Below are 14,899 nucleotides of genomic sequence, written 5' to 3'. Positions count from 1 at the left end.
TACAGTAGAGTAGGGTAAAATAATATACCTGAAAAAATAAATCATTTATATTTATTTCACAGTGCAATTGTTTTACAATATATGGCTATTACTGTCATAGGAATAATAATATAAAATTATTATTATTATTATTATTTTATTCTAATTTGTTTTGCTTCCAAATTCACCAGTGAGACTGAGACACTATATCACAACTAAAAAGAGGGTTGAGTCTAGTGTTAATTTTGTCAGCTATTTTCATTTTATTCTTAGTCTTAGTCCCGTGTTAAAATGTCCTTGTTAGTTTTTATCATATTTAGTCAACCTTATCTTATTTAGTTTTAGTCGACTAAAAGTCTCAACATTTTAGTCTAGTTTTAGTCCAAGAAAACCTGAAGTATTTTAGTCTAGTTTTAGTCAATGAAAACTTCACATTTTAGCAATAAGATTATTATTAATTAACTGTACATTATTCATTTTGGCAGCCATTTTTAATTTAGTCTTAAAACAACAGCGGTTGAGTAAGTGCATTTATTCAGCGATCACAATCGCAAACAATACAGTCGAGATTTCATGACAGAACACAGACCGGCTGAATGACACTTTCATTTAGAACGCTAAACTCCAGCTTTGTCTGTGTTTTCAGATCATCGGCGGCGGCGCTTCCGCAATAAGGAGCGGGCGCGTGCGCATGGTTGCCAGATTGATTAAGATAAGCAAAACACCGGGCAGAAATGTATCAATGTAACAACGAAGCTCTGATTCGGGGATTAGAACTCTTGATATCTGGCAACCGCACTTATGAAAGCTCGCGTAGTAGAGACGTGTAGAGCAGTCCGCAATAACATTTTGTCTCCTTTTTTGACGAAAATAAAAAGAGGTTTTTGGTAAAGTTTTTATCTTTTTTTGAATACATTTTAGTCTCGTCTTATTTCGTCAACGAAATTGCATGTTGATATAGTCTTAGTTATCGTTTATTGACCTTATTGTTGTCTCGTCTCGTCTTAGGTCTTTTGTCATAGTCTTCGTTAATGAAATTAACACTAGTTGAGTCCCCTTTAAATTTCAAGAACAAGTACATTCACCAGCTTTTTTTCTTGTAAGTTTGCGCACTGAACCTGTGTTGGAGCTCTTAATTTTGAACTCTCAAAGTGCACCAGATTTATGAATTTAACTTTAAAACGAACAAAATTTTCCCAACTCCCACGAAAACGTTCATTTTCTGGTTGTCATACTCTCATTAAGTTACATTTTTCATCTGCTCAAGCAGAATGTTAATGCCATCTTGTGCGTCAGCAAGGTATCTCTGGCTAAAACTAGCTAACGTTAGCGTTAAAGTTAGTGAGGTCTCATAGGTCGTGACTAACTCAGCGGAACTCGCATTCATAGAGCAGAATATTGAGTGTAGGGTCACACCACGCAGTTGACGACGGCTAGAGGTAGAGCTCTCTGGACACTGCATATGTTATTTTCGGCTCATATTTTTGGCCGTTTTTTCTCTTTTAGTGGCCGAAATTTCGGTTCATCCCTAGAACAGACTTTTCACAACTTGTGCAATGACACATTTTAACATTCTTGGCTGTTATTTTCCATCAGATGACAAAAAGGAGTTGGGTGCGGCTAGGAGAAGTCGATACTACATGAAATATGGGAATCCAAACTATGGCGGCATGAAAGGCATCTTAAGTAACTCTTGGTAAGAATAAAATTGAATTTGCTAGATACAAAATATCATGTGGCACCTGCAAACATTGTTAGGGGTTTTCATAGAATTATACTATCTTTCAAAAGTTTGGTTGCTTTTTTTTTTTAATTGATGTTTATTCAGCAAAGGATGCATTAAATAGATCAAAAGTGACAGTAAAGACATTTATAATTTCAAATAAATGCTGTTCTTTTGAACTTTCTATTCATCAAAGAATCCTGAAAAAATGAATTTCCTCAAAAGCAAAAAAAAATGTTTTCAACATTAATAATAATTAAATGTTTCTTGATCACCAAATCAGCATATTACAGTTATTTCCGCTTTAAATTCAGCTTTGTTGTCACAGGAATAAATTATTTTAAAATATATTCAAACAATTTTTTTTTCAATTGTAATAATATTTCACAATATTACAGTTTTTACGGTATTTTGATCAAATCAATGCAGCCTTGGTGAATGTAAGAGACTTCTTTCAAAAACAACACTTCTTGCAAAATCTTACCTACCCCAAACTTTGAATAGAAGTATTACTTCACTTTTCTGAGCAATTTTTGCAGTTTACTTAACTGGTTGAAGTGGGGTGACTGTATAATCTGGAATTGTCAACTTCTTAGGAAACGGAGATATCACACGCACCGAATCAAGCGTGACATTCTGAAGACCAAAAAGCCTCTGATTGGAGACAGCATGGGACACACCCCACCTTACACTCATCGACACTCTGGTAAATCTCCCTTAATGAATGACCCTTAAACATTTTTTATGGACTGCACTGCACTGTTTTTAACGGAAAAAGGCAACAACAAAAAAAGTATCACCTGAATGTATTTTAGAATTTTTTTTGTCTAGTATTAACTTTAAATGTCTAATATAGCTTCTTTGTACTTTTGTTATTTGTTCTGTTTTCACCATGAAGATAGATAGCCTTGCTGCTTACATGACGTTAAAAATGCATACATAAATTTCTCTTAAATCACAAACATCTTTGTCTTGTTAGTAGGCTTGCCGCGATAGACGGTGCTGACGGTGTTAAGCCGCAACACCGGTTACGTCACTTGCCCACTGCGGCACCAACCCCCACCGTCGTTTTGATTTTTTTATAGAAATAAAAATCATTTAGTTCAGTAAAAGAACAGACACTACAATTAAAAACTGAATGCGGCTGCTCAATGCAGCATGCCGAACGCCTGTTTGTTTGGATTTTGGATTTTGAAAAGCCTGTTGACTTTTGCCGTTTATCTAAGGTGATTTTGGAAGTTTTCATTCGTTTCTTATTAATTGGTTACCTTAATTGGTTTCACAGTGTTTGCTGCTTTTTACTTTATTTAAACTTTGTGTCATTTATTTATTTTATTTGACATCAAGGTGTATGCCCTGCCTCCAAGCTTTCTTACTCGTTTTGCTAATAAACGTTTCTTATTTATTTGGTTATATATTATACATGTTTACTTAGCCTATTTCCAGTTTTGTATACCTATTTAAACTTTATGTAAGTTATTTGTTATTTTATATTAGGCATAGCCTGCCCAAACGAACAATTGCTTTACGCCGAATTGCCGCTATTTCAAAGTGAAAGTAAAATGTGCACGCCGCTTTTACAAGCTATTTAAAAGCGAAGGAAAGCTAGGAAAAGAGGGAACGTCCCCGCCCCCACGGTGATACCGGTATTACTGGTGTTGTCACACGTCGATTAACCGGTGGGAAAATTTCCTCACCGTCACAACCCTACTTGTTAGATGTTTTTGGTCTGTCACTTTGAGCTCTTTTGCTTCTCTCAGCTGACCTGGTGAATCTGCCAGAAGAGCCTATAGAAGAAGAGGAGGAAGAAGAGGAGGATGGAGAGGAAGACATGGATGCTGACGATAGAGTAGTGGAGTACAGAGATCGGGGAGACAGGGAACGGGGGCCACGGCTCGGGGAAGGAGGCCTGCGTAGTCGCTTAGGAGGCCCATCACCTGCATCTTCAGATTCAGATGAGATGGACTACGATCTGGAACTGAAAATGATCTCAACGCCCTCTCCCAAAAAGAGCATGAAGATGACCATGTATGCCGACGAGGTAGAAACCAACCTTCGCAGTCTTCGGTGAGTGCAGGTTTCTTTTTGACTCCAAATGATAGAGCGGTTGCTACACTTTAGGATTTGCATTTCATTCCCTACTATTTGGATGTAAATGTGACCCTCATGCTGAAAAGATTTCATGATGATCAAGTTTCTTAATGGTAATTGTGCATTTTGGCCCTTTCTACTGCCTTAGAAACTCTATAAAGACTGAAACAAGTAGCAGTGTTAAGAGTCGCATTGGTGGTGGAGGAGAAGGAGGCGGCTCGTCCAAGGCTACATCAGACAAAGTGACAGATGTGAGACAGTTACTGGAGGAGAAGAGGCAGGGACTCTCTCAGCAGAGATCATGCCCACCAGTGACTACAAGTGGCAAGACGGGTTAGTTATTGATGGAACAAAAATCTTGATTTAATAGTTTGATTATCTTAATATATTAATAATAATTGTTTATTTAAATACTTTGCCATCCTGAGGCACCCCCTAGTGATCCCTGGCCCCCAGGTTGAGGTTTCCTGCAGGTCTTTTCAAAAGTCTTAAATTTTGTTTGACCAAGTTTAAGGTCATTAAAAAATATTAGACATTTTAAATGGTATGACAAAAGTCTTAATTATCTTAAATTTTGGAATTGTTCACAATCAATGAATACTGCACATTTATGCCAATAGATTGCTTATGATCTACTGTTGATGATTTATGACAGTGTTTACTTTATGGTGTTTATATTGTAATATGTTGTAGATGGTTGTAAGAGTGCATATTTTTATCTCCATCTCTTTGAATAAGCTGCTGGAAGTAGTCAAGCATAAACATTTCAAAATAAGAGTCCCAGTGAATTTTGGGCTTGATTATAATTAAAAGTCTGCATTATGCATAAAACATTTTTCCTTGATATTATTGGTATTTTGGTTACACAAACTGTATCTGGAATTTAATGCAACACCAAATCTTGTGGCTTCTCTGTGGGCCGCTCTGTCATAGTACAGAAAATCTAAAAACATTATTTAACACATTCAGATATAGATTTTACTCATTTTGGCACAATAATCTTTTTATTGCCTTTCTTTAAAACCATTATAATTCTTATTTATTGATATGCTATTAAATAAACCAAATTCAGTAAATATGTATGTATTGAATAAAATATGTATGTATTTTAAACTGCTTGCAGTTACCCTGTTTTGCATTCGAATGTGTGCCCCAGGGTATTTCATTCAAATGAATCATTTGTCATTGATTATTCTACTAGAGATTCTATTGGTGTGTTCTGTATGGACACAATATTAATTTTATTTGTTTAAAAAATGTCTTAAATTAGATTTTTTTTTTAATTGAATTGAAATCTACAGGATTGCTTAAAGTGATAGTTCATCCAAAAATGAAAATTTGATATTTATCTGCTTACCCCCAGGGCATCCAAGATGTAGGTGACTTTGTTTCTTCAGTAGAACACGTATGATGATTTTTAACTTTAACCGTTGCAGTCTATCAGTCGTATAATGCATGGCAATGGTAACAAAATCTATGAGAGTAAAAAAAACATGCACAGACAAATCCAAATTAAACCCTGCGGCTCGTGACGACACATTGATGTCCTAAGACACGAAACGATAGGTTTGTGCCAGAAACCGAACAGTATTTATATCATTTTTTACCTCTAATACACCACTATGTCCAACTGTCTTTGGTGCGTGCACGGCATCCGGTGCGTGAGGTGTGTACGTGCTCTGGCGTAGTTTACGTTAATGGGTGTGTTGATATCCAGCCGAAGAGCAATCAACCATAACTTCAGGCGAGCAGGCTCAGAAGTTGGGAATACGTGGAAAGTCACCACTCCCGAATGAGTTCGCGCGAGAGAACGTAATCTTTTAGTTTTAAGTCGGTTTGAACAATCCGGATAAGCGCAAGTAAGTACCATTTTGATTAGCCGTCGTACCTACAATGACTGTGCACTGTGTAAACAATGAGTGACGTATACGCGAGAGAGATCACTTCCGGCGCTTGTGTAAACTACGCCAGAGCGCGTACATACCTCACGCACCGGATGCCTGCGCACGCTCAAAGACAGCTGGACATAGTGGTGTATTAGAGGTAAACTGATATAAATACCATTCGGTTTCTGGCACAAACCGATCGTTTCGTGTCTTAGGACATCAATGTGTCGTCACGAGCCGCAGGGTTTAATTTGGATTTGTCTGTGCATGTTTTTTTTACTCTCATAGATTTTGTTACCATTGCCATGCATTATACGACTGATAGACTGCAACGGTTAAAGTTAAAAATCATCATACGTGTTCTACTGAAGAAACAAAGTCACCTACATCTTGGATGCCCTGGGGGTAAGCAGATAAATATCAAATTTTCATTTTTGGGTGAACTATCCCTTTAAGTTTGACCATTTTCGTGCTGAGCAAATGTGGGCAATGAAAGTACGCATTTTCTCTCCACAGATGTGAGACAGAGATTAGGCAAAAGACCACACTCTCCGGAGAGACGTCGCTCTGTCTCTCCCGTCATCTCTAGAAAGGCAGTGTCTCGGAGAGAGCCTTTGACTGATGTGCGCAGCCGACTCGGAGTGGCAAAACACGAGAGCCGTGGTCTCTACTCGGAGTCCTCGAAAGACAAGAAAACAGGTATAGTTGGAGTCAATGCCCTTTTGGTTCTCTTCACTTTTTTTTCTAATACTAATAGTAATTGTTTTTATTCAGGAGGCTTGTGGAGCCGCCTCGGCCCGTCTCATAGGGACGACAAAAAAGAGGACAAGGCTTCTGCCCGAGCATCTTCCTCAAGAGGAATAAGGCGACGAGATGACGAGGAATCTGACGGAGTTGATGGCGATGAAGAGGATGACACTCAGCTGCAGAAGATGTGGGGAGCAATGATCAAGCAGAAGGAGCAGCAGTCCAACAAGATGAAGAAAAGCCGACTGGACAACTTGCCCTCGCTGCAGATTGAGATCAGTCGGGACAGCAGCAACGGCTCAGACAGTGACTCCTGACTGACTCCTACTGTAGGAAGTGTGGGAATCGCAGGAATGATGAACGCTGTGGAAGAGAGTTGGAGAACATCTGTGCTAGACTGGGCCAAGAGACCCTAACATGTATACTTAACAGTGACTCCTGACTGACTCCTACTGTAGGAAGTGTGGGAATCGGAGGAATGATGAACGCTGTGGAAGAGAGTTGGAGAACATCTGTGCTAGACTGGGCCAAGAGACCCTAACATGTATACTTAACAACATTCCCACACTCCCACTAATCTGGCCTGTCTGCAGACTTTGCAGATATTTTCTTTAGTCCTCTCTACAACTTTGAGAGTGCTATTTTTTGTTTTGTCATTTCAAAGACAGGGCAGTGGATGAGTCCCTCATGTTTTGTTTTTCTTCAAAAGAAAATTATTTGGTTGTATTTAACACAAACTGAGGGCCCATTTTTAATATACAGCGATGCACCAGGTTGACAAAAACAACCCGTGATTCGATGTACTGACTTGAAGCGATGTGATTGGATGTCTGTTAGCAGTACATTTTTTTTTTAAATCATGTCAGTATGGTTGGTTTTTGTTCATGTTACATTACTAAGACTGTCATATCACTGTGGATTTGATGTGGAGAACCTAATGGTCTGAGTTTTTTTGTTTCTCTGGTGCAAGAATTATATATTTACTGGACCTGAATGGATCAGTGCTTCATTGTACACAGTCCTATGGAAGGGGAACATAATGTAGCCAATGTAAAGATAATTTTCCCCCAAGGAATGGTCTACATTCCCTAAATATATGTGGTCAGTGAAAAATACAAGAAAAAGCACTGTATGTTGAATAAAAATCTTTTTTTACATTGGATTGGGTCTAGAAATTGATATGACTGCATATAAAAATCTGTATTTTAAATAGTCCGTAATTTGCAAATATATTACCGTTTCTGTTACGGTATTGTTTCAGAAAATATTGAAAATGTTATAAAAACAATTAAAAAAAAAAAGGAGCGCCCGCAGTACAGGGACTTTTATTTTGAAATCTATACGCTCCACGGAACCGGAAGTGATCGCGAACTGTAGTCACATCCAAAATAGCAGTCGGAGAATCTAGACTTAACGTTTTGATCGAGTGGAGTTACTAATGACTTCATTATCGGTTCTGGCTTGGATATCGCTTCATGTAGAGATCGCCCGCTGTTAAACCTCACGACGGTGAGCGATCAGTCTCTAAGCATGTAACTCGAGTCCTTATCCACAGCCACGTTAATACCGAAACTTCAGCTCGGGCTAATTATCAGACATGTAGTTTAGAGACGCTGTCATCACATCAGTGCACTTGCAATGGCCTGCCTGTCGTCGGTCTGTAGCTGTTGACACACCTGGAGCTGTAATTGGTTGAGGGAAGATGCAACAGGTCCCGTACGGATCTGTGGATCGAGACAAGCCTCTCATCCGTTTGCCTTTCACCCGGTTAGCGGTGATCACAGTGTGTCTGCCTCTGCTCGGCCTCATCGCCTGCATCGTGCTGGCTCTCCTCTACCACTACAATGATGCGACCTACACACACTGCCAGGTGAGAACCAGACCGTTGCTGCTATACTCTCATCCCCTCTGGAAATGACATTGTCTTGTCCTTACCCCAAAACCATGTCCTAAGTGTGTGTGTGTGTGTGTGTGTGTGTGTTAGCAAATGGCTGCAATATAACAAAGAGTGAAAAATTGAAGGGGGTCTGAATACTTTCCGTACCCACTGTATAATCGCATTTATTTTTAAAGAGAAATCTTTTCATTACAAGCAATTATGTGTCACAACAACCATGATATTTATTACGCAAATTGTGAAGAAATTGATTGGAATTTGTTAATACATGTGTGATATGCATGTGCAAAATATGGTTATTTGGTCAACACTAATATTTTGACATTGGTGGCAATTTATTCAATAGATGGAATCAGTCTAAACAGTTCTGTAGTCTCAGTTAATTAATTAATTGAAAAGCATGTTAGATTTGTTAATATTTATAATAGTCATTTGTCACATTTTTTTTTTTTAATCTGTCAATTTTTGACCTATACAGATTGAAAGAAAAACACATTTTGTGGGATAATGAGATTTCTGGTTTTATTAATCTTATTACATCTTAACATGTTTAACAGATGAATCCAAAATAATTCCTTGATGCATACATATTTTTATTTAATTTATTTATTTTTGCTCCCAGTTCTGAAGGATCAGTGGCTTGTATTTGTAACAGTGTTTCGGACGTCCCTGTTTCACCCAGCACATTCTCAACAGTAAATCCAAACTAGATGTTTTCTGAAGAAAAGCTTCAGCTTTGCACTTGCCTGTGCCAAACTTGCAGTGACATGGTAATGAAGATCTTTTAAAAATCCTTCACAGGTTCCTAACTACCTCCCATCCATCAGCGCGGCCATCAGTCTGACACCAGAGCGCTACATCTGGCGCTTCAGCATCGGCCTGCATTCTGCCCCGCGCTTCCTGGTGGCAGCAGCATATTTGAGCTTTTACCGCGGACGCTTTTCCAAGAGGCTGATGGAGCAGCTTTTGAGTGGCCTCACATTCCTCTTAGCTTTAAGTGAAAATGTAGGGCTGCTTCTGCTCACCTACGTCTCCTCCAATGAGACCTACAGTAAGTGCCTTTTTGGACTGAAGCCTTGAGTCGTGTTTGAACACGAATGCAAATGCAGGGATGCTGAGGGCTCTTGCTGGATCGTTTAATTGTGCTTTTTATTATATTTTTATCAGTTAGTTAAATGTAGCTTGTTTGTAATTGATTGGAGATGCAAAAAAGTAAGCTTTTAAACACCTCAGTTGTAATTATATGATGGGATTATGATTTTTTTTTTTTCATTTAAAGAAACCCTCTCTCCACCCAGTTCTCAGTAGTGTATTGTAGTCCAAAACTCTCATTACTGTAATACAAAAAGTGAATTATCACTTACATTGAAAAGTGTGTTTATAAAGCATCATTTTAAGTACACATTATAGTAGTATTGATTGTACTACAATGATGTACACTACAATTTAAAAAAATTGTTTTTTATCTTTTTGAGTCTCTTATGCTCACCTAGTCTGCATTTATTTGATCAAAAATGCAGTAATATTATTGGAATTTAAAGTAACTGTTTTCTATTTTAATGTATTTTAATGAAATATATTGTTGTAATGGCAAAACTGAATTTACAGCAGTCATCACTCCAGTCTTCAGTGTCACATGATCCTTCAGAAATCATTTGAATATGCTGATTTGCTGCTCAAGAAACATTTCTCATTGTTATCAATGTGAAAAACAGTTGTGCTGTTTAATATTTTTGTGTAAACCATGATACATTTTACAAGGAACAGCGATTATTTGATAAGGAAATCTTTAAAGACACGAAACGATCGGTCTGTGCAAAAAACTGAACAGTATTTATATAGTTTTTCACCTCTGATTTTCACCGCAATGTCCGAACTGTCTGTCCTGACCAATACCCTGGGGGTAAGCAGATAAACATCAAATTTTCATTTTTGGGTGAACTATCTCTTTAAGGTAAATACTTTTTAGGATGGTTGTGCGTTTGTTTTCTGTTGTGTGTGTATATGTTGTCTTATATGATATGCTTGTATGCTGCAACCAAACTGCCTTTGTGAAATAAATAAAAATGAATTGAACTGAACCGATTTCTCTGTATTCTGGGCATGTACTTATTTGCCAACAACTGTTATAAACAGACCAGCAGAGGGCAGTATAAGCCAATCTCATATGTAATATGCATTAAATCTATAACTATAAATTAATTTGTCAGCTGCCCTGCTCTGGTTTTAAATTTGAATAAATAATACAAAAATAGTGAATTATATTGTAAGCCCTGTTGGAAACATGAAAAATGTAATGTGAATTGGGTGTTTATTTTTATTTATTTTTTATGTTGTATCTATTAATTTATTTGGACTAGTTGTTGATTTGCATAAAAAAAATGCTCTTATGGAAGACAAATGCTGCATCCAAATATACATACTTCACTTGAATGGCAGTAACAACATGGTAGTTGTGGTATGCCTGGATTTCATTCATACTATAAAGAACATACTTGTTTAAAAAGTTGTAAAGTATGTTTCAAATCAAAAGTAGTACCTACTTGGACAGGTTGTCATTTCAGCTTAAGTTTAGCTTTTAAACAATCCGTACATGCAAATCCTTTTCTGATTGGATGAAACGAGCATGTATGACCGTTTTTAGATTGAGCTGATACATTCACTTATAGTGATTATTCAGATATATTCTTAACACCCCAGTGATCTTGACACCACGAGCACAGCTGTAATAAAAGGTGTTGCTTGTGCTGCTGGGTGAGAATCATGGGAGTTGACGTGTCAGTGACCACAGTGGAGCTTTATATTTCTATTGCTGTGAAAGTGCAGCTGGGTTTGTGTGCTTCGGGGGAAGTGGTTGCTGTGCTCTCACAGAACCTCGTCCCACCTGCTTGCCCCACATCACGTTGCAGAAGAGAACTGATGACATTGTGTGTCTTCTTTCTCCTTTTCCTCTTCTTTCTTCTCTCTTTCTTTACTGCATCAAACCCACTTTGACATCAGGAGATGATGTCATACCGCCAGAAGTTCCGCCTCTTCCTCTTCAACGGTTTCTTCTGTCTGTTGGCTGCATACTTCTACAAGCGGCACAACACTTACTGTGAAACAGGAAGTGAGTGCAACGTCTTCGCCGTTCTCTGTCATTCACCCCACCCATGTTCCACTCAACACATGTGCCATTTTGGTGATTTTTACATGCTCAACATGAACTCACAAATTCTTACCAATTATAATTGATTACCTGTTTTTGAAGTTCTGGAAGGGATAGTTCACCCAAAAAATTGTGATTAGTTAATAACCTTTATGTTGTTCCAAACCAGTATGATGTTAATTTCGGGTTCAATATGTGTTTAAAGAAAGTCACTTATGTTCACCAAGGCTGCATTTATTTGCTCAAAAATACAGTAAAAACAGTAATATTGTGAAAAATGATTACAATTTAAAGTACCCGTTTTATATTTGAATATATTTTAAAATGTAATTTATTCCTGTGAAGCAAAGCTGAATTTTCAGCATCATTACTCCAGTCTTCAGTGTCACATGATCCTTCAGAAATCATTCTAATAAGCTGATTTGCTGCCGAAGAAACATTTCTTTTTATTACCAATGTTGAAAATTGTTGTGCTGCTTTATATTTTTGTGGAAACAGTGATAATTTTTTCAAGTTTCGTTGAAGAATATAAAGTTCAAAAGAACAGCATTTATTTGACGTTTTCTAAGTAATTTTTATCAAATTAATGCATCCTTGCTGAATAAAGGTATTCATTTCTTTTAAAAAATACAATAAAATATAAAACCCAAGCTTTTGAATGGTAGTGTATATTTTTAATCATTATTATCCTATTTTAGGCTTTATGTTAACCTTTTCCGTTATTAAATGGAATTGAATATCCTTTTTGTTATATTGTACCCAAAAATGAAAAATTGCTGACAGTGTACTCACACTCAGTCCATCCAAGATGTAGATGAGTTTGTTTCTTCATCAGAACAGATTTGGAGAAATGTAGCATTACATCACTTGCTCACAAATGAGTCCTCTGCAGTGAATGGGTGCCGTCAGAATGAGAGTCCAAACAGCTGATCAAAAAATCATAATAATCCACAAGTAGTCAACACGACTCCAGTCTATCAGTTAACATCTTAAAAAGCTGCGTGTTTGCAAAAAACAAATTCATGATTTTAACTTTAAGGCATTTTAACTTTAAACCTTTGATTCTGAAAATACCAGTCCATAATCTATAATAATACCTCCTCCAATGAAAAAGTCCATTCCCTGTTGATCAGTGCAAATTTCTCTTCTGATTCAGACGAGGCAATTTTTTTTTTTTGCATTGGAGAAAACAATGTTATGGATAGAGGACTTGTATTTTAGCTGAAAGCAAGTTTAAAATTATGAATTTGTTTATTCCAAACACTTCACAAGATGTTAATTGATTGAATGGAGTCGTGTGGATTACTAGTGGATTATTGTGATGTTTTGATCAGCTGTTTGGACTCTCATTCTGACGGCACCCATTCACTGCAGAGGACTCATTGGTGAGCAAGTGATGTAATAATAAATTTCACCAAATCTGTTCTGAATATAAAAATCTACATCTATATCATCTACTTCCTGGATGGCCTGAGGGTGAGTACATTTTTATTTTTGGGTGAATTATTCTTTTAATTTAAATATTTATTTTGCCATTTAAATGACATTGATTTACCACACTTCAGTAATTTCTGTTGTCTCTCTATGGCAGTTTACACGTTGTTTGCTTTGTGTGAGTATCTGGTGGTGCTGTCCAACATGGCCTTCCACATGACTGCCTACTGGGACTTTGGAGGTAAGGAGGTGATGGTTGCAACACCTCCAGAGGGAAAGCGCTTCTGACACAGGAAGTGAATACTTGCATCATCTCCTTGAAACTTGAGACACTAGGGCTCTGAGGGCGGCACTCATGCTGATTTAGGGTCAGCACTGATCGAGCAGCGCGTGTGTGTGTGTGGAAAGAGACTGTTTACATCTTGACATATGGTGTTTTAACTCTTTGTTTGAAAGATCATTGTCAGTGGTGTGCTACATTTTGAACAATTACTTTATTCAAGCGTAATTGGAACGGCTGATTATGTCCTAGTCATTATTTCAAATTAATTTCTTTTACGTAGCTAAATCAAAGTGTGAAGTGCCATGTCTGTCTCTTTCTAGTGGGCTTGTCAGGGTCATACATTGGTTTCACTCGAAGTTTGCAAAATGTGCTTATTATTTGTAAATATTTGCAAATGTAAAAGCAATTGAACTCTGAGGAGTGATGACGTGTCAGTTGGTTTGCAGCTGCTGTTTCACAAGTGCCGCATTGAGCTCATACACACTGACTGCTGATACTACTGAAAGACATTCAGTTCAGCCACACCAGACATTTCTCTCTTCCTTTGTAAATGCTAATGTAAATCATGTGAATTTTAAACTGCCTTTTGCACAGCATTTCTTGTTTGCCTTTAGGGTGCTAGAGAGAGTTGTGAATTTCTACATGTTTTTTGTGGTCAAATGTAGTGCAGTTATTGATCATGAACGACATGGGCCCTTGGTACACAATTCATTGCCATTGGTTGAATGTGAAAACTGGCACAGTGCAATATGACATGTGACCCTTTTCATAGATCACCAGTGGCCGAGTTCAGCAAGATGTTGTGAACATGACTGCATTTAATAATGCTTTTTATGATGTACCAAAATACTGTTTTTAAATCGGTGTCAAATAAATATTTGGATGAAAAGTAAGTGCATCATTTCTGAGATTAGCACATGCATTTTTACTAGATATATTGGTACCCTATCCATTAATGGCTGATGTTAGAGAGTTTTTAACATTTTTTTACAGTTTATCTGTATTGTAGGGCTGGACGATATGGCCAAAATTGATATCGCGATATATTTGTTAATTTCGGTCGATACGATATAATTCCGATATCGATATGAACACTATTAAAAAAAAGCCTCATAAAAACTGCCAAGAACGCCCACAACAGATGTCTGTACCTGAAAAGTTCTGAAAAATGAATTTTCCAAGTCTATGAAACCTCCTCCTATAAAACTATATAATATTTAAGAAAAAAAAACCCAGCACAAATAAATGAATGTTAACCTTATATCAAACTATAGGCTGACATACACTACCAGTCAAACGTTTTTGAACAGTAAGATTTTGAATGTTTTTTAAAGAATTCTCTTCTGCTCACCAAGCCTGCATTTATTTGAAAAATACAGCAAAAACAGTAACATTTTGAATTTTACTATTTAAAATAACTTTTCTATTTGAAAATATTTTAAAATGTGATTTATTCCTGTGATTTCAAAGCTGAATTTTTAGCATCATTACTCCAGTCACATGATCCTTCAGAAATCATTCTAATATGCTGATTTGCTGCTCAAAAACATTTATGATGTTGAAAACAAATGAGTAGATTTTTTTCAGGATTCTTTGATGAATAGAAAGTTCAGAAGAACAACATTTATCTGAAATATAAATCTTTTGTAACATTATAATCTTTTTGATCAATTTAAAGCATCCTTGCTAAATAAAAGTATTCTAAATAAAA

At 36.9% G+C, this 14,899-nt stretch overlaps 2 protein-coding genes across 2 annotated transcripts in view; both read left to right on the top strand.

Moving 5' to 3' along the window:
• Positions 1-7,586, top strand: part of LOC107667442 (nuclear cap-binding protein subunit 3) — a 12,244-nt gene extending 4,658 nt beyond the window's left edge. Inside the window, exons 8-14 of the mRNA XM_016459116.1 lie at positions 1,576-1,675; positions 2,299-2,408; positions 3,463-3,769; positions 3,942-4,126; positions 6,196-6,378; positions 6,454-6,759; positions 6,885-7,586. Coding sequence (XP_016314602.1) covers positions 1,576-1,675; positions 2,299-2,408; positions 3,463-3,769; positions 3,942-4,126; positions 6,196-6,378; positions 6,454-6,743 — 1,175 coding nt within the window. The 3' untranslated portion in view covers positions 6,744-6,759; positions 6,885-7,586. The remainder of the gene's footprint in view (positions 1-1,575; positions 1,676-2,298; positions 2,409-3,462; positions 3,770-3,941; positions 4,127-6,195; positions 6,379-6,453; positions 6,760-6,884) is intronic.
• Positions 7,587-7,797: 211 nt separating this feature from the next.
• The window catches only part of LOC107667424 (post-GPI attachment to proteins factor 2-like), an 11,953-nt gene continuing 4,851 nt past the window's right edge, over positions 7,798-14,899 (top strand). Inside the window, exons 1-5 of the mRNA XM_016459092.1 lie at positions 7,798-8,296; positions 9,125-9,374; positions 11,150-11,250; positions 11,324-11,432; positions 13,063-13,146. Of these exons, the coding sequence (XP_016314578.1) occupies positions 8,129-8,296; positions 9,125-9,374; positions 11,150-11,250; positions 11,324-11,432; positions 13,063-13,146 (712 nt within the window). The 5' untranslated portion in view covers positions 7,798-8,128. The remainder of the gene's footprint in view (positions 8,297-9,124; positions 9,375-11,149; positions 11,251-11,323; positions 11,433-13,062; positions 13,147-14,899) is intronic.

The sequence above is a fragment of the Sinocyclocheilus anshuiensis genome, unplaced genomic scaffold (assembly GCF_001515605.1).
Source record: "Sinocyclocheilus anshuiensis isolate Anshui unplaced genomic scaffold, SAMN03320099.WGS_v1.1 scaffold1389, whole genome shotgun sequence".
Classification (NCBI taxonomy): Eukaryota; Metazoa; Chordata; class Actinopteri; order Cypriniformes; family Cyprinidae; genus Sinocyclocheilus; species Sinocyclocheilus anshuiensis.
Note: the sequence above shows the minus strand (reverse complement) of the source record. Positions and strands in the feature narration are given on the sequence as shown.